The sequence below is a fragment of the Ursus americanus genome, chromosome 3 (genome assembly GCF_024610735.1).
Source record: "Ursus americanus isolate L20-20 chromosome 3, mUrsAme1.1.p, whole genome shotgun sequence".
Classification (NCBI taxonomy): domain Eukaryota; kingdom Metazoa; phylum Chordata; class Mammalia; order Carnivora; family Ursidae; genus Ursus; species Ursus americanus.
This window is the reverse complement of record NC_142129.1, coordinates 97,380,020-97,399,951: the sequence shown is the minus strand read 5'-3', so window position 1 is coordinate 97,399,951 and position 19,932 is coordinate 97,380,020. Positions and strand designations below refer to the sequence as shown.

At 42.3% G+C, this 19,932-nt stretch overlaps 1 protein-coding gene across 1 annotated transcript in view; it reads right to left on the bottom strand.

The window, feature by feature from the left end:
- SPMIP7 (sperm microtubule inner protein 7) overlaps positions 1–19,932 on the bottom strand; it is a 68,542-nt gene that overhangs the window by 11,216 nt on the left and 37,394 nt on the right. Inside the window, exons 5-8 of the mRNA XM_045788534.2 lie at positions 19,345–19,412; positions 14,889–14,930; positions 13,455–13,562; positions 2,641–2,748 (exon numbers count right to left, since the gene is read on the bottom strand). Of these exons, the coding sequence (XP_045644490.2) occupies positions 2,641–2,748; positions 13,455–13,562; positions 14,889–14,930; positions 19,345–19,412 (326 nt within the window). The remainder of the gene's footprint in view (positions 1–2,640; positions 2,749–13,454; positions 13,563–14,888; positions 14,931–19,344; positions 19,413–19,932) is intronic.

The following is a 19,932-nucleotide window of genomic DNA, read 5'->3' as shown; positions in this document are numbered from 1 at the left end:
TCTAGAGCCTATGTGCACCCCAAGTATAAGACCCCAGAGAAGCCATCTCAGAGGGTCCTCAGTCCCCACTCTGAGACAACAAGATGACAGAGCTGTGGCACTGTGTGTGGGGTAGTGAGCATGGGGCTTCCCAGGGGTCAGCAATGGGCCTAAACTTGGGTTTGAAGGTGTGTCCAAAAGACTTGAGTCTCCTTTTCCCAGGTAGTAACAAGAGTAGTAACATTAATAACAGTAGGAACAGCACCAGTAACATTAGTAACAGCAGGAACAGCACCAGTAACATTAGTAACAGCAGGAACAGCAGTAATATTAGTAACAGAAGAAACAGCACCAGTAACATAGTAACAGCAGGGACAGCAGTAGTAACATTAGTAACAGCAGGAACAGCACCGGTAACATTAGAAGCAGTAGTAATAGTAGCAGTAACAGTGGAGAATGGTTTTCCACTTGGAAATTCAGATTTCTTTGAAATGTAGTAGAACACATTACAGCTAGATCATGTGGCCGGGAAAATGTGCTAGCCCCACCGGGTGTCAGAGACAAGGTCTGAGACACATGGAGAGAAGATGGATCACGAAGGAAGAAGGCAAAGGATCAGGAATGTTCACATTTGCCCTGGAAAAACATCATCAGGTCTCTTCTCACTTATTAACTACCCAGACACAGTGTATGATTCCAGCTTTGTGGACACTATGTTGAAAAGACAGACATCAGAATACATTTAATTTTGCCATTGTTTCTTTAGGCCCTTCAGTGAAATAAAATACATTAATTGTCTAAATTTCCGTCAGTTCTGCCTTTGCAAATGGATCTGTGACATTGGAAAAGGTGTCCTGAGAGAAAACTGATTGAATGCAAAATAGTAGCCTAGAAAGCCAATGACCTCCTTTAAAATAGTTCTTATCAGATGGCCCAGAGATTCTAAGCAATCAGCGAACCCAGAATTTAGATCAGTTGATGAAGCGCTCTGTCAGCAGGCACTTCCCTCTGCCCAGTCACTGCCTGAGGAACCAGGTCATGCATACAGGGTGTGCAATGATCTGGGCGCCTCATACACAGGATCACACAAGGTCCTCTATGGTTCCATGGTTGCATGGTGAGGGGCTTCATGTGTGGGATCCCTGGAATAAGCCAACCCTTCCACACACAGCCTGACCCGCAAATATCTGTGAGACTAAGGGCATGAATCCCTTCCTCTGTGAAGCCTTCCTTAGTGCCCCCCATGCAGATCCCCTGGAACCTTCTGTTTGCCTCACTGTCTTGATCTATAAAATGGGGAAACAAGAGCACCACCTTCGTGGGGTTTCTGGGTTGGTAAGATGAGTTGGCAGGTACAAAACACTTGGATAGTCTCGTGTAGAGATAACACTCACCCACGTGAGTGACAATATTAGAGTGACACGCGTCATCCTCTACTACGGTTGTATGTTTCTGGCTCACTGCTAGACTGTGAGCTCCTTGCAAACTGGGTCTAGTTCTTATAAATTCCTGGAGCACCATGAACGTTTCTTGACCCAGTGAAAGAACATACAAATGAACCAGTAAAGGCGTGAGTGAATGAGAGAATAAACAGCCAGACACACTGACCACCAGGGCGCACGAGGCCCTCCCCAGTTGCTGCCTTTCAGAACATGTAAGAAATCCAGTGGGATGGCTTGGACCCCACCTGAAGGTCACCTCCTCAGAAAGCCCTCCCTGACTGCCAAGCTAACTCAGCACCCTGGCCGGGCCCTACCTACTACAACTCCCTGCCTTTTCTTCTTTGCAGCACATGGCACTCTCTGAAATCACTTTATTTCTTCGATTACTTGTACGCATCTGTGCTGTCACCCCAGAATGTAAGCTCCCGAGAGCCAGGATCGTGTCTGTTCAGCCCATGTGCTCGGGGCCTCGAACGGTGCCTGGCCCAGAGTGGATGCTCAGTAAATGTTTGATAAATCAATGGATGCTCTACCAGAAGGAGAAAAGGCACCCTTTGGGGGAGAACCACCTCCCTCCCCCTCCAAGACACACAGCGACCTACTGGGATAATTTATTTATTTGCAGGAGCCAGCAACTGGACCTGGTTAAGACTGCATTTGCATTTAACACTGTGTCATCTTATTTGCAAGGCCAGGATTTCCATCAAACGTTTTCAGATTTGAGTTATAATGAACAATAATGTGCTGCTTCTCTCTGGCAGCTCCAAATAACGGAGTCCGCAAGAGCCTTCCATCTGACATCTACTGCTTTCAATTTGCAAAATGCTGTTTAAAAATCTATGTGACTTTCAACAGAATGTTGTCTCTTGTGAAAAATAAGGCGGTGATTCACAGGGAGTAAATATGTGTCTCATGTGATGGGCCCCAGGTATCCACGCGTGTTCTGTGGATTACGCAGAAGGGTGATATGGGAGCAAAGCTGTAAGTCCGAGAGGTAAAGACGCTGCTCACTTACATGCTTTAAGTATCTTTGTACGCTCCTTTCAGTAACAGCAGGAAAATGAACGCTCTGTCTTTTGGACTTGACACCCCATTTTTAAAAATGATGTAAATTTACTTAGTATGTAATTGTTCTTTAATGGAATAACCATAATGAGGATCCCCCCCCCGCCCGCCCCCAGTGTATCTGAGCACGTTGAGTAATAGGGCTCAGACTTACCGGTGCACTTCTGAGTCTGGTGATGGGGTTGTTGGTGGAATATCAGAATTTGCTGGGTGGCTGGCTGCAAAATGAACCTTCCCGGTGTATCCTGGGATATTCGCAGAGCTGAAGGAAAGAATTAAAAGAGAGGGGAGAGGGGCAATGAAAAGAGGCATTTGTGAAATAGCCCTGGTCACCAGCACCCACACATGAAAGTAGAAAGGACAACTCTGGAAATTGGGCTGGCAAACAGGAAAGGGTGCAGGCGGGGGCACGCTGACTCAGAGATGCATAGATAGCTACTCTACTCTAGGACTGAAGGAATTTATTTCCAGCCCATGTTTTTCCTATTATTTGAATTTGCAAGTATTTTACATACATGACTCACTGCCGAGCTGTTTCCTAATGAGGGCAGACACAGGTTCTTTACGGAACCGTGTCAAGTTCCACTTTGTTCCACACATGACTCTGTCATGCTAACTCCAGGTCTAGTGGACACACAACTGTGTGCGTGTGTTTAAGATATTATTTATTTATTTGACAGAGAGAGAGACAGCACAAACAGGGGGAGTGGAGTGACAGGCAGAGGGAGAGGGAGAAGCAGACTCCCCACTGAGCAGGGAGCCTGATGAAGGACTCGATCCCAGGACCCTGAGATCATGACCTGAGCTGAAGGCAGACGCTTCACTGACTGAGCCACCCAGGCGCCCCCACACAACTGTGTTTTTAAAATAACATTTTCTTATCACCATTGTAGTGTATTTCTGATTTCACATAATTTCTTGAAATTGCACAGATTTAAACAAGCATTGGCTTGTTCAGTGCAATCCCACATACTCTTTTTCCTTCCCTGTCCTTCTCCCACCAGTGAGAGGGGAGAGAAGACAGCCCGGGAACATAGGGGAAGGTCCTTCACTGTAGACATAAACTCCCTCTCTAGAAAGGCAAGCAAATATTCCAAAGAAGTATTTTTTTTCTAAAGATTTTATTTATTTATTTGACAGAGATAGAGACAGCCAGCGAGAGAGGGAACACAAGTAGGGGGAGTGGGAGAGGAAGAAGCAGGCTCATAGCAGAGGAGCCTGATGTGGGGCTCGATCCCACAATGCCAGGACCATGCCCTGAGCCGAAGGCAGATGCTCAACTGCTGTGCCACCCAGGCGCCCCTCCAAATAAGTATTTTAATAGGCTGTTCAGAGGCATATGAATAATGACTAATATTTTTGTCATTTCTATAGCACACAAATGTTTTGAAGGAAATTCTTTGCTGAGGGAGAGGTGAGGCTGAGCTCCAGGGCAGAGCTGTGTGGGCCCAGGCCCCAGTGCTGCTCATGACCTGTGGCCATGGCCTCCGGAGCCAGGGATGGTAGGGAATTTAAACAGTATTTCAAGGAGCAAGAACCCACTATGTGCAAACCCTGACGTTCACTCAGTTAGTACGTGATCTTTGTGGACTTGAACTCCTAGTGTCCTGTCGAAGCTAGAACCTCAGCATTTCATGTGTGTTTGGGAGGGAGAAGGACGGCAGCAGCCATCATTCATATGCCAGCAGCGAGGAAAGGGCCAGACAACAGGTTGTCACTTCCGCTCACTCACTTCCCATCCCTGGGCCTTTTCTTTGGGAGTGTGACATTTCTCTGGCGTTGGTCCCCGTTCTAGATGGATGTGCAGACAAGAGGCAATGCACCAGCAGCCACCAAACCTCTGTCCAGGGTGAAGGAATGGCTCTTCTTGGGTCTCTTGCTTATACCCACGGCCTTCACACACACACACACACACACACACACACACACACACACACACACACACACAAAGCCAAAGAAAATGTCCAGGATCCATTTGCCATAGGAGAACATTTGGAAATAGGGGGCATCAGGGAGGTTGGTTCTTAGAGTGGCAGGTGAGGAGGCAGATGGAAGAGAGTGGGGTGGGGTTTTGGGTGCAGGCTCAAGGGTCAGGGCTCTGATTCGAAGCCCATGACTCCACTCATCAGCTCGCAGGACTGGACCGCAGATGTAATCTCTCAGAGCCTCGCTGCCTCGGCCATGCAAGGGGGTAAAGACAGCAATCTCAAGGCCTGCATAAGGGTGCCCTGAGATTCCAGCTGTGATCCTGTTTGGTGGGGAAAAGGTATCAGTTCCTGGTGCAGCCCCTCAGTGTCCCTCCATGCTGGGTCATGGATTGTGGTGCAGACCTTGGTGTTCCATCCACACGTGGATGGTGGCACAGACCCTCGGGGTACCCCTGGGAGTGGATCATGGCACAGCCCCTTGGTGCTCTGTTCCCCACATGTGGACCATGGATCATGGTGCAGACCTTTATGCATGGAACCCTTTATGCATGGAAACACTCCTGACAGAGCCCCTCTGTGTCCCCCCCCACATGTGGATCATGGCACAGTCCCTCGGTGACCCTCCACGCATGGTTGGTTATGTGTTAATATTCGGATGCTAGAGAAAAAATTATGTACCAGGCAGGAGTTGTATTAATAAACCCCATCTGTGTCTTGCAAGTGACAAGTCATAGCCTTGCTGTGACTATAGGTGTTGAAGCACCAGCTTCCAGGCAGCAAAATAGGGACACCTGACGCTAACAGAGTGAAGGGAACTTGCATCAATGGTAATCACAGAAGAAATGTGTACACCTTATTGGATCTTGGGAGACTAGGAAAATGAGGTAGGGAACGAGCAGGGAAGCCCACTGCATGGGGAGCCGGGCCTCTCTTCCAAGCCTGACTTGACCCTTAACCAACTGTGAGTTTTTCCTCCAGGGATGGAAGCCTTCTAGGCCCCAGCCCAGTCCCCCTGCAGCAGGGAGAGAAGCCCATCCATCTCTTCATGGTTCATCCCAGGTTGAAGGGGGTTCAATGAATGTGAAGGAAGCCAGCAAACCTTCAGCACTTAGTAGGGGCTCAACTAACTGTAGTTGAAATAAAAGATTTTAAGTATTTAATATTTTAATGAGAAATTTACAAAATAGGAGCTTAATAGGTAGAGAATGTGAAGTTTATCCAGCACAGTAGCTGAAAAGATGTTCCAACAGTGGTTTCCAAATGTCCCCACACACTGAAAACTCACGGGGATTTTTCAAAGGTACCCATGCCTGACTCCCAGCCCTCAGACATTTTGATTTAATTGGAAGGGAGGTGTGTGACCCGGGAATTGGGGTCTTCAAAAGCTCTCGAGATAATTCTAGATAAGTGGTACATTGAAGTTTGGAAATCCCCACGTCAGAGCTACATTCTCAGGTTTGTTGGAGGGACCTGGGTGATCAAATCAGTGTTGCCAAATTCTAGACAGTGCCCTTTAGGATTTCCTGGAATTTTCTTGAAGAAGTGTGGCTGTATGTCAGAGAGGTAACCAAAAGCGGGGCAAAATTATTCATGTGTCTGTCTTTCCCCCAAACATTCTCTAAAGCTTCCATGCATGTTACAGAGGAAATCCCCTTCCTCTGTGTGAGATGTTTTTTTTCCACTGCCTCTAAAACACCTGCAGAATTAATATGCCCCTAAAAAGTCATGGCCTTCCATGAGAGCAGTTAAGAAGTTGAAGATGGAGGCGAGTGATTTGTCAATCAGGAGGAGAACATGGTAGAGAACATCATACAGCTCTGTGAGCCTGGTGGCTTGGATGCAAAGTGATACTATACACTGCGTTATAATGATGATACGATGTTATATTACATCACATCCAATAACAACAAACCACGAGCCAGGAGCCCACAGTAAAGATAAGCCACTTAGGCTGAAGAAATGAATTCAGTTGCATAATGAACCAATTTTGAAATTTGGCCAAATATTTGAAAGTGAAAGTCCAAACCCATGGCACTTCTAAATCTATTCCATTTACCCCCCTTTGCAGGGATATGATGGGGGGACTTTTTTCCATCTTCAGTGCAACATGTTGACCTCTTGTCAATAAGAAAATAGTCTCTGGGGGACACTCTACAGCCCTGCTGCCAAGGGGTCACGTGGTTTTCTAAAGGGAGGAGAGAAATCTATGAAAGGAGCTAAAATGCATGGCTTTTAAACGCATTTCCAGATTGGTTCATGGTCAAAGACCCCTCTCCCCCACTTAAGGAGAATAGAGAGAAGCTGGGGCTCATTTAAATATAAGACAAGTCTTCACTGTTTGCCTTTGCTCTATAGTTTCCAAGCCTTTGAATACCTTCTGGTGTATCCCAATTCCTGGAGTAAGCCGGGATTTTGTTTGATACTTGGGTACGTGGGAAGACATTATCACCTAAATTTTCAACTAACTGGTTTTGTTCAACCTAGCAAAATAAAATAGAAAATAAAGAATTTTAGACTATAAGGAACTTAACGTGCCTCTTAGAAAAGGGAGCACAGAGCGTGTGTAATTAAAAGCTAAACAGGAAATAAAGAAGAAGAAACTGTGGGAAGAGCAGGTGGTGTGTAGAATACAGGTCGTGTGCAGCACGTGGGCTGGGATTTCAGCCCTCAGACAGCTTCTTCGCTGTTCCACGGACTCATGCTCACTGAGCCAGAGCTGTATCCCAGGCTCTGTTTTAAACACTGGCGTGAATTGAGTTAATCCTCACAAGACCCCGTGTTGTGGGTCCTAGAATCATGCCTGTCATGCAGATGCAGGAATTGAGGTTTTAGAGAAAGTCTAAGTGATGTGTCCAGAGCCATTCGAGCTGGTGGGGGGCAGAAGTACCCTTACCCAGATGGCCCGGATGGAAGGAGTGCCAGCCTTGCTGGGAGATGTCCCCCATGCACTCACACCCAGGGTCCCTGGCCTAGGCAGGAGAGATCTGCTACCTCCGAGTGGTCGCATTTACTCAGGGCGTGGGTGCATGTGTGAGTTCAAGTCAATTTGACGATCTTTCTTTGAGAGCTGTTAGGTGTCAGGTACACGTCCATGCAGAAATCAGCCAGGCCTGCTCCTGACACCCTTCACATTAATGAGAACATTTTTAAACGCACGTGTAGAGGTTTGAAGAACCCAAGTGGGGTGAAGACCACTAATGCAAAGTAAGGGGGCTGGGCGAATGAGAAGGATACAGAAAGAAGGAGGCCTAGGGTCAGAGGACAGAGGGCAAAGAGGCCGGCATTGAACCCGGGGCCTGCCCCTTCCAGCCATGGAGTCTTAGACAACAGAACAGAAGCTCTCAGAGCCACACTGTGCTCTGGTCAGGGGACTGTGGCTCCCCTGGAGGGGCAGGGCAGGGGTAGGGGTTAAGGCTGGCCCAGGGGAAGGGGGGCGGGTTACGGTAGAGCCTGGGCCTTTGGGAGAGCCAAGAGAAGGGAGCTGCAGAGCATTCTCAGGGTGCCCACAGCTAGAGGGGAAAAGGAAGGGGGGGCCTTGAGCTTTGATTTGCTTGTTTTGACTGCTGGGTGAGAAATCTAAGTAAGACCACAACCATTTTGGACATTGGGTTGTGTTTCTCAGAACGGAAGATATTTGGGCCCCAAGATCTATTCAGGAATTACAGTTTTATTATTATCCTCATAGAGTACCCATACTTGTTTTTCCTCTGTTCTTAGAATCTCCCAGAAGGGAAGGGGACACAGAAATAACCCAGAGGCTTCGAATGCCAACAGGGCTGGAGCCCAGGAACCCCCTGTTGGCCAGATGCAAAGACGTGTCCTTGTGGGTACACAAGAGCTTGCTCTGGGGGTTAGGTGGCCCGTCTCTCAGTCTCTCCTAAGATGAGTGCTCTGGGGCTCTTTACATCATGCCCTCTGGCCTCAGCCTCTTCATCTGTAAAATGGGGACTGAACCTGTTCTCGCGCCTCTGGCCCCATCACACTATTTTGAAAAACAAATGAAGGACTAGATGTGAAAGTCCTCTGAAAAGGCAGAAGTCGGCTAAGGTAAGGAACTACTATTCATAGCCTCATTCTTGAACCTGGGCTGCGGTAAGGTTGTGTGTGTGTGTGTGTGTGTGTGTGTGTGTGTGTGTGTGTGTGTGTTTGTGTGTGTTTGTGTGTGTGTGTTTAAAGGTGCAGCACACCGCGGTGACTGGCAGGAAGGTCCCACCTTCTTCCATCTCAGACCTTGGCCAGCATCTGCATGAGGATCCATTTTGGACAACCACTGGTTATTTGCAAATGCTTTGTCGCAGAGATAATTGAGGTAAAGACACAGTAAATATGAAACCATGTGCAGTCCTGAAATGAAGGATTACAACCTGGTGGAAGACAGCCCAGTGCAGGGAGAGGGCGTGCCTGGCTGGTTTGGGAAAACAGTGGTGTCTGGAAAGCACCAGGTGTGGGGGCAGGAGGCACAGGTTCATGGTCAGCTTCCACTGCACTGGGCTGTGTCACCTGGGCAGGCACCTCTCCACCTCTGAGCCTGTTTCCCTGCTGGTAAAACCAGGGGCTGGGCCAGGTGAGAGGCACTACCGAAGACCCCAGGTCCGTAGCTCCAACAGCTGGTCTATGACAAAAGAAAACCCACTTCCAGCATCTCCTTAGGACAGAGCAGAATTGTATGCCTTTGGGTCCTGACTTTGCACAGATAACGCTGTTCCCTATCATTCCCACACCTAGGTGCTTTGCACCAATGATTCATGAACGCAAAACATTTTGAAACTACATGGGATCGCAGATAATTACTAAAAGAAAACAGACTTCTTGTCAAACTTGTTCATTAAGCTCTTGCAAGGAATATAGCTCTTACATTCAAGAGAAGGATAAAAAATCAGATTTGGGGGGAAAGAGGGCTTCCTTATGTTAGTTTTTGCCTTTTTTTTTTTTGCTTGACACAGATTCTAAATGAGTGACTTTGTATTCTTTTTTTTTCAGTTCCTGAGTAGTACCCTGATTCAGTAAACAGTATATGTTGAAAGGATAAAAAAGCCATTTTTTCCTGAGCTCTAGGATTTCCTGTTGAACCCAATGGATATTGTAGATTCACTTAGTGAGGAACTACAATGTAAACTGCTTAATATTTTGAATTCCTTAGCTGTAAATGTTTTGTGATAACTGGGCACTCCTACAAATTAGAAAATATTTTAATTTTAATAAGAAAACACTGTTTTTAGGGATCTATTCTACATAAATGCATTACTGTGCAAAGATATATGTGGGGGGCGCTCGGGTGGCTCGGTAGTTAAGCATCTGCTTCTCAGGTCATGATCTCAGGGTCCTGGGATCGAGCCCCGCATCAGGCTCCCTGCTCAGGGGGGAGTCTGCTTCTCCCTCTCCCACTCCCCCTGCTTGTGTTCCTTCTCTTGCTGTGTCTCTTTCTGTCAAATAAACAAATAAAGTCTTTAAAAAAAAGAGATATATGTAGAGGTATTTATTGTTACATTGTTTCACTAGGAAAAATGTGTACTAAGTCCCTGGCCTTTGTAAACTATAATATAGCCTTGTTTGAATATCAGGCAACCATTAAAAAGATTTTAATAATCTTGCATAGTGTCAGGGAGAATGTGCATTGTGTATTTCAACTTTATACACACATCCCAAATGCACACACACACAACAATACACACAGACCTATACTTTGCAGACACTCATGTGTTTCTGTGGGGGGAGAGTAAAAAATATATCGAGCTTTTAATTTGGGGGTTGAAAATGGAAGAGGCATTTTACTTTCTGCACTTTAAAAATATTTGAATAATTTTTACAGTGAAAACATTTGGAAAATGAAAAAAAAAAAGATGTCTGATGAGCCTTAACACTAGCATCAAAGAAGAGTATAAACATTAAGAACAAATACTCATTCTGCTGCAAATTTATATAAAATTTCCCCCAAAAATGAGTTTGCAACATGCTTAAGAATGTTCATGTGTTTTGACTCCATAATTCACTTCAAGGAGTCTCCGTTAAGTAAATAATCCCAGATCATAAAAAAGAGTCACATAAAAAAGTGCTTGATAACATTATTTATCATGACAAAAAAATGCAAAGAATTTGCACATATCACCTAGTCAAGTGAACTAGTCAATGACCAACACATCTACACAAATAAAAATTCTAAGGAGTGCATAATAAATGCACCCGTGATGCTGTTGTAATGTTAATGTGGTAAAAATTTTAAATGTAGTATGACCCTGGTTAATAAATAAACAAAAGCAAGACTAAAAGCACTTGTGACAGATGGTACTATGTCAAAATCTTAAAAATGATTATGTGTTTGTGTGAGAGTGTGGTTATATTTTTTACTGTGACCAATTTCTCTATACTTTTTTCCCATAACGATCAGATTCTGTTCTACAATAATTTTTCAAGCTCTTTTTTAAACAATTAGTACAATCACCAGCAATTTGAAAAACCCCGGCCACATCAGGTGACTTGGTAGCCAGAAAACAAAATCTGAAATTAAGGAGGGCGATTTGAAAGACCGTCACTCTTTTGGGAGACTGGTGATCCAATCTTGAGCGCCCGAAATCTGGCTTCTGTTGACAGAGTGGGGAGCCGCGTGGCTCACCCCCCCACCATGAAGTCTCATGAATTATGGGGAGAATCCTGAAGATAATATCATGAAGACATCTTCCTTTAAGAAAGTTTAAGATGAGGAAATAAGGGAGGAGTCGTATTTGCTTTGGGATAGGATGGCACTCTATATTCTGAACTTGGCACAAAGGTTGTGAGTTCATGTGTTTCTGGGTTTGGGATTTTATGCAAATGGCACCATATGAGGCTGTCTTTTAGCTCAATGAGGTTTTGTAAAAACAACAAAGTATTTTGTTTAGAGATCTGTGTGTATGTAGGAAAACTATCAAACAAAGCAAGTGAAGGATAAGCAGGCAGTCTGATGGTGACGACTTCTGGCTGGGAAGGGGACCCAGGTGATGAGGTTGGGAGGCATACACAACTGGCTTAAAAGATATTAGTAAAATACTATCTCTTTAGGCAGGAAAACGCATGCATTTATGTGTTATTTTTCTTTATATGTTACATAGGACACTGAATATTTATGTATCTATCAACATTTCATAATAAGAGTGGGAAGAATTTCTTTGTGTTAAAGGTTAAGATTACATAAAAAACTGAAAGCTGATGGAAAGAAGAAACTTTGCGAGCTTGGTGGCCCTCTAGTGCCCAAATTGCACTAGTACAATTAATGTCTTCCATCCTTTTCTGAGATCCGCTCATACTTTCACTTCCTTAAAAACAGAAATCAGCAACAAGACCAGGGAGAGCAGCATGGTGCCAAAGTTATTCAGGTTAGATGGTATGTTTTATATCAAATTCTGAAAACGCTGCCAGGCTGCTCTTCACTCTTTCTGAGAATGACCCAGGAGAATATGTTTCAATTCTTTGACAAGAATATTCCATAAAATGTTTCAAAATTTAAAAATACATTTCAAAAGAAAAACTATTAAATTTTTTACCTGTAGGATACTTTTAAATTGGTTTCATCCTCACATCCTTCTTTTAAAGGCTTTAGAATTACTACGTTTAATGGCACTAATTTCCTTGCAAAATTTGAGGAAGAATCACACCAACGGATCCTTCCTCAAGACTCAGCTCAAACGTCACACGCAGCCTTCGGGTCCCACAGGTGAAAGGGATCTCTCTGTGCACCTGAGCTTCGAAAAAAAAAAGCTAACTTTTTCGGGGACTTACTTCATACTGCTTTTTATCATGATTACTTGTGTATAGCGCTATACACCCCTCAGATTCTGAAGGTACGCCAGGGCAAAATCTCTGTCTTTTTTATCTTTATGTTACCACAGTTCTTAACATGGTACCTGGAGCATTTCATAGGCTCTTCTGTCTTTTACTCTGGGAGCCTAGCCAGAGATTTAAGTGAGATAAGTTACATAACTATATTTTAAAACCGAAGTTAGATTTGAAATACATTTTCTAATTTGGCCAAGAAGTCAAAAGAATTAATAGGATAGATAACACAGGGAAATGTGAGATTATTATAGGATACAGCATTGCATCTAAACTGCAAGAGAGAAATGTAACTTGTTTGTCTCATGGGCACAATTGATGTTAAAAAAAAATAGGAATCAAGTAACATTGAAAATACTGTCGTGATTTGGCCTTCCATGAAATGTGCAAGTTTGTCAGTCATCAGAGAAACTGATGGGATAATATCCATGACATTCAGCGACTCAGTGGCATAATGAAAAGAGCACAGGATTTCAACTTCCAGCAATGTCTGGTGAATCCTAGGGAAGTGACTTCTGAGCCCTAGTATTCCCACTGGTGGAAGCAAAAATATACATATTATACATAAATATGCCATATATATTTATATAGCTCAATATATTATATGTTAAATATATTATGTTTATATATGTTATATATTGTGTATATTATATAATATTATATATTACATATCTTTAAATATTATATTATAAATTATAAGTTATATACTATAACTTTTATTATATTATGTATTTATATTATGTATATTTTATATATAATGCATTATAAGTTATATGTTATATAAACATATAGAATATATTGCATATTATTGTATATATTATTTGTATATTATAAAATATGTGATATATTTATATTATATATTATATAAGATTATAGAAATGTATAAGTACACATAAGTGTGTACATATAAGATTATACAAGTGTATAAATACATAAATATATTATTATATAATTTTATAATATAAATACATTTTTATATAGTTTATGTGAATATATATATATATATTCAACGTGGAATATAAAATATATCACATGAATGTATATCCAGGCGCCCAGGTGAGTGAGTGCACAAAACTGTGATCTTATTTGTGACGAGTGTTTTCAGGCAGCTGGTGTCTTTTTTCTTAAGCGATGTCCGTGGCAGCCATCTTAAATTTCTCACTTATGATAAAGCTCATTGCCACGTGCCATCATTAATGGTAACATAAGGGGAGTAATTACGAGTGGAACTCACCGACTTGTGTTTGTATAGAGCATTTTAGAGCTCCGAGGCTTGGCGACGGATGTGATGTCTCCGAAGAGGTTGTCGACGTCATCTGCATTTGTGGACTGCACGTAACCACTGTTTGCGTAACGAGAAAAGAAAACGCGGGTTTCTTTATAAGAAAAATGGAAGCAAAGATCAACAGGGTTCTAACACCCATAAAATAGATCAAAAACTGAAAAACCAAAATAAATTAATAATAATAATAATAATAATCACAACCATGATGATGGAACAATTTACCTTAAAAAAATAAAGGCAAGAGAAGTTCCCATTTTCAGAGTAAGAGTTGGCAGGCCTTTATGATCTTCATTTGGGCCAGAATGGGAGTGGCAGGTGGGTTGTGGTTTTGTGCCAGGATTCAGGCTGTTTCTGCAGCCCTAGGTTAGCTCCTTCACTGGAGAGGGGATCAAGCCTGGGGCAGGACAGAGACTAGAATCTGCCAGAACCACTAGGGCACCTGCTGGGGGCGGGAACCTGGCTGGGGAGATTGGTCACCTCCTTCATGGATCAGCAATGAGGGAGGGGGAAGGCAGAGATGAAAGACCAATCTTTGTGGATTCACTTTGTTTCACAGTACTATGATCTGAATATTTATGTTCCTCCCATATTCATATGTTGAAATTCTAATGCCCAAAGGTGGTGGTGGAGGGAGGTGGAGGGAGCAGGAGGTGGGGGGAGCTTGGGTCATGAGGGTGGAGCCCTCCTGAGCGGGATTAGTGTTCTTCTAAGAGAAGATCCACAGAGCTCTCTTGCCCCTTCCACCCTGGGAGGGCACGTGGAGAAGTCTGGGACTCAGGAAAGAGTCCTCTCCCCACCACGCTGGCACCCAGATCTTGGGCTTCCAGACCCCAGAACTGTTAGAAAGAAATGTCTGTTGTTCATAAGCCACCCAGTTGGTGACATTTTGGTACAGCATGCCCGACACACTCAAACACGGGGTTATTCCTCAACCCAAAGCAGAGAGGACCCCCACACAGTGGGCGATGCAGGTCTTTGCCAACTATGGAAAACCAAATTTAAATCTAGAAAAGCAAGAAGAGACATTTTCTGGACTTCAGTGTTAGTAAGCACATCGTATCTTCTGCATTGATTATCAAAGTCTTTCTGGTTGACAACACCCAATATTAGTAGCACCCAGCGTATTTTATTTCGTAAAATAACCAATTTGGGGAGACAGAAAAATACCACTCCCCCTTTCTTTCTCTTATCAAAATCGTTAACAGATGTGTGATGGAAGTCCTGACATTAAGCGGGCTCTGTGCTGACAAAACATTAGAAATCTGTTCGAAAGTGTAAGTTGTCTTAAACAGTGAATTACAAACATGAGTGAGCCGAAAGCAACTACAATTTAGATGTAAATCTAGTAATTTTTTTAAGACATTAAGAAACACTCTCACTTACGTATAAAGAGGAATGTATTTGCTTCTGGAACTTGGACTCACGCTTAGAAAAAAGAGAAAATAGGGACAATGGGGTTATTGACATTAACTTAATAAGCATCAAATTATTTCAGTGTTTCTCTTATTAAAAGAAAAGAAAAGTATTCAGAGATACCTCATAGGAATTAACCTCTAAGAGTTTGTAATTTTAAACAGAGGCAATTTAAAGATACAGTTTTAAGCGAAAATCAAAAACAGAACAAATTGACTCCAACTCTCAACGAGTCTTGGTTTGCTCTCTGTAGCCCAATTTAGAGCCTCTCCTCTTGGCTTTCCCTACTGCTGTACGCTTCCTTTAGGACTGGACGGGCAATATTTGGCAAAGCTGGGCCCCCAATTTTCTTAGACACATGGAATTTTCATGTTGAGTGGCTCCTACTGACCGTCCAGTCTAACTCTCCCTGGTAGAGATGAAGCTGCCAGGCACGAAGTTCAGTGACTCACAGGAGATCACAGTTATTTTAGCATCCCAAGGAGCACCAGGTTTATTTCATATTTTCCCTGATCCAGCCCCAGGGTGGGCCATTTCTCCAGGGGTCTCAAAATTTCGTTTATTGGAGAGTGGTGATTAAAATCCAAGACCAGGGGGTGGCTGGGTGGCTCAGTTGGTTAAGCCTCTGCCTTCGGCTCAAGTCATGATCCCAGGGTCCTGGGATAGAGTCCTGCATCGGGCTCCCTGCTCTGTGGGGAGTCTACTTCTCCCTCTCCCTCTGCCCCTCTCCTCACTTGTGCTTTCTCCCCCCCCATAAATAAATAAAATCTTTTAAAAAATAAAAGCCAACATCTGGGTGCTAGATATGCTCGTGGCTGCTGGGATGGGTGTCCCTGCTCCTGGGTCCTCTGAATGGACAGAGCTAGGGACGGATGACTGTGTGAGAACCTGTCTAGACCCACATATTTATGTGTATTTCTGTATCTGCTATCTGTATATATATGACAGTAAACTTGAGTTCATAGGATACCCCCCCCCCCCGGATCAAATCCAGCGTCACATTTGGTTTTTTCATTGCTGAGTAGTTTGCCATTGCATGGGCATACTCTAGTGTGTTTATCCAGTGTGTATTTTCCCACTGGCCTGTTGAAAGATATCTTGGTGGTTTCTAGGTTTGGGCTTTATGAGTTGAGCTGCATAGACATTCAAGTACAGGTTTTAGGGAGGGCTCCTGGGAGCAACATTTGCACAGAAGGCGGCCGGGTGAGTGGCACTCTCAAAAGTTTGGAGACATGGCAATACTGACTAAGACATATAGCTTTTCTTTCATCAAATGATTTCCTATTTAAAAAATGCAGTGGGGGCACCTGGGTGGCTCAGTCGGTTAAACGTCTGACTCTTGATTTCAGCTCAGGCTGTGATCTCAGGGTCGTGGGATCAAGTCCCACGTCAGGCTCTGCCCTCAGCACAGAATCTGCTTGAGAGTCTCTCTCTCCTTCTCCCTCTGCCCCTCCCCTCTTCCCTCTCCTAAAAAAAATCAAAATTAAAAATTAAAAAAAATTAAAAAGATAATGGATTCATATAAACTGGAATACAAATTTTATCATCTTGGTGAACTATTTGCTATTTCATCACATGATATATAAGTTAAAAAATGCTAATAAAATGTTTTCATTAGTACTCACATAATGTAAGAGTTGGCACCGATGATTCATATCTTTATTTTTTAAGAGATATTTGAATATGACCACCAACAGTTTCAGCTTGCTGTGTTTATGAGCCTTATATTTTGTGAGTGTCTTAATCTTTTAAAAAAGTACTACCATTCAACTTATACATTGGAATCTATTTTTTTATATTGGGATGTTTTACACATTTGGCAAAACATATTTTAAATAATCTTTATCAAAAATTTTACACGTTATTTTTAAAATACAGCTTGATAAAATCTAAGTTTGCTGACCCGACAACATTCTTCTCAGTATTTTCACTGTTTGCAACACTAGATGCAGCAGTTAAACGTGATTATGATTTTGCATATTTTCGCTTCATTATTCTCTTTTCTTTTACTGATATAAAAATTCACTTCTAAAGGGCAATATATGCTGGCTTTATTGAAGTGGTACAAAGATTTGAAAAATGTTGTCTTTGATATTCTTTTCTGTAACTGAAATTTATCAAGAACTCTCATTAATTTTACCAACTACGGTTAAAAATCTCCTGGACTTAGCAATTAATCGTGGATTAGGTAAATATAAGGGTAAATGTGCAAGATTAACCTTCCCATTGAGGTGATGATAGAATTTCTAGGAAAGAAAAGATTGAAAAATGTCACTGTGGACATTTTTTTTTTGCATTATCTGTCTATCTTACACTATTTTTTATAAACATCTGCAGTATTTTTTGCAAAATACACAGATCTGTTTAGAGTTCCATATGATTCATTCTTATATTCTCTGTTCTATTTAATTTTACAAAATGGTGGTTGTGACTCACTACCAGTGGGTTGCAACTAGCAGGCTACACTTCACTCATTACACTACTCGGTAGAGACTACTCATTAAACTGCACTAGGGTAATTATTCAGCCATGTGGAGAAATGGATCCCTCATTCACACCCTAAACCAGAGCTGATTTCATGTGGTTTAAAGAGATAAATGTGAAAAGCAAACTGTTTTTTTAGAAAAAAGTAGAGAAGAACAATGCATTACTTCTAGGTATGGAAAGATCTATTAAAAACTCCATAAAAATAATGACATGGAAGAAAATATTGATGAATTCAGTTATATTAAAATTCAAAACTTCAGTTCAACAAAGAGCAGTATAAAACAGAATAGTCACAGACTAAAAGGAGATACTTTGATGCATATTACCAATAAATAATTTTTTCCAGAATAGTAAACATAAAAATTTATACAAATTAATACGTAAAAGACAAGGAATCCAGCTGCAATGGGAGCAAAATATGTGAACAGGTGAGTTACAGATGTGAACACCCAAGTAAGTCATAACCTACAGAAAATGATTATCGGCTATCAGGTAAATGTAAGTGAAAACGATAATGAAACACAATTTCATGCTCATCAGATTAGAATTTTTTAAAAACTGAAATTCCTAATGCTGGCCATGATGTGCAGTAGTGGGAACTCAGGCATTGCCAATGGTTTAGCCCATGGATACAACTCCGGAGAAGAATGTTTTGACACCTGCAATATAAAGACGTGTATTCTCCTGATGCAGCAGTTGTAGACATATGCATATATATATATATATATATATAATCTAGAAATATTTTTGTGCTTGGGTACATGAAGAAAGGGGGACATTGTTTCCAACTGCAATAAAATCATAAAATTAATTGAATTAGAAGAACGGATATATCCATACAACGCAAGACTGTCCAGCAAGGAAAGTGAGCATCTAGAGATCTAAATGCCACCTTGTGTAAATCTCACAAACACAACATTGAACAAAAATGTTCAGATTGTATATATATATATATATATGTATGCATGATGTCACTCTTACTGAGTTTAAAACATCAAACACAATGGCATATCTTGGTTAAAAAGAACACATGTGTTTTAAAGGATTACAGGAATGTATGGAATATGAAACATCATATCCAGAATGATAGTGATCCCTAAGGAAGAACAGAGAGGCTCTCCATCGTGTTGGTAAAACTCTATTTCTCAAACTGGGAAGTGGATACACAGATTGCGTCACATTCTTATTTGTATGTTTTGTATATATTAAATACTCAAAGATAAGTTTAAAGCATAAAAACAGATGATATAACCCGGATTGTGGGTTGTAGTGAGAACAAAAAATAGGAAGAAATAGTGACATTTTCAAAGACAGAAACACGAGTTTTTTTTTTAGACTAAATGCACAAAATTACTTATATGGAAGGATTAATAATAAAACCATAGTTTCTAGCGTAACATAACTGCCTGATACAGAAGTTGATGGAAAAGTTACAATCCCTTGAAGTCCATGGATTTCACAACATTATAATTCTTCATATCAACGTATTCATAAAGCACTCCTTATTTTTAAATGATTTTAATTTTTTTTTTAGAGAGAAGGGGGAGGGGCAGAGGGAAAGAGAGAAACTCACACAGGCTCCATGCTCAGCAGGAGCCTGACTTAGGGCTCAATATCAGGACCCTGAGATCAAGACCTGTGCCAAAATCAAGAGTCAGATGCTTAACTGACTGAGCCACCCAGATGCCCCATTCATAGTCTAAATTGTAAGGATAAATTAAGAGAAAACAAGAGAAAGCAGGCAACACAGAGCAAGTGAACGGAACTTGGGTTCTCTTTCCCATCACGGGGATGGGAAGTCTGAGGTCTCTGGAGTGTTCTCCGGAGGATATGTCCCTCATCTCCTCTATAAGGCATGGACGGGAGCACCAGACATACCAATGAGAGATCTGTGATAGTGAAAAATTTACTGATAAGAACACAAGGCGATAAAACTTACAAAGTAATTGGCTTGACCGGTGTCAAGAAAGATCTTGTTTGAAATCTGTCCCAGAGTCCACCAACCATCTAAAATCAGCAGCAAAATGAACGATATATTTAATGAACAAGTCACTGTCAGTTCTTGTGTTAAGCTCCGGTGCTCTTAACTGCTCCCACCGCATCGTAAGCTAGCCCCAGTCTCCCAACGGAAAGCACTCCCCAGGCCTCCTTAGCAGCTCAGGGCTTTGCCCCAGAGCCCCTCCTGGTCTCTGCTCTGCTCTCAGACCCGTAGTTTCCATTTGCTTTTGCACAGCTAGAATCTGCCTCATCACCCACCTCCTTTGCACTGAAGGTCTGATTTTGGTTTTCATCCCAGAGCCTATACTCACTTGGCTCCGTTTTGGTTCACATTCTGTAGGCCCAGGCTGGTCTCCCCTTTCCAGCCCTGCCCAGACCCTGAGTTTTGAACCTTATATTGCCGGGAAGGACTTTGGGTTCCGGCATAATTAGATGACAAAGAGAATGTTTACAAATGACCAAATTTCAAAAGGATGTAAACATAGTTTCAAGTAGTTGAGAGATCCTTAAAAACAGCTGTAAGAATCCA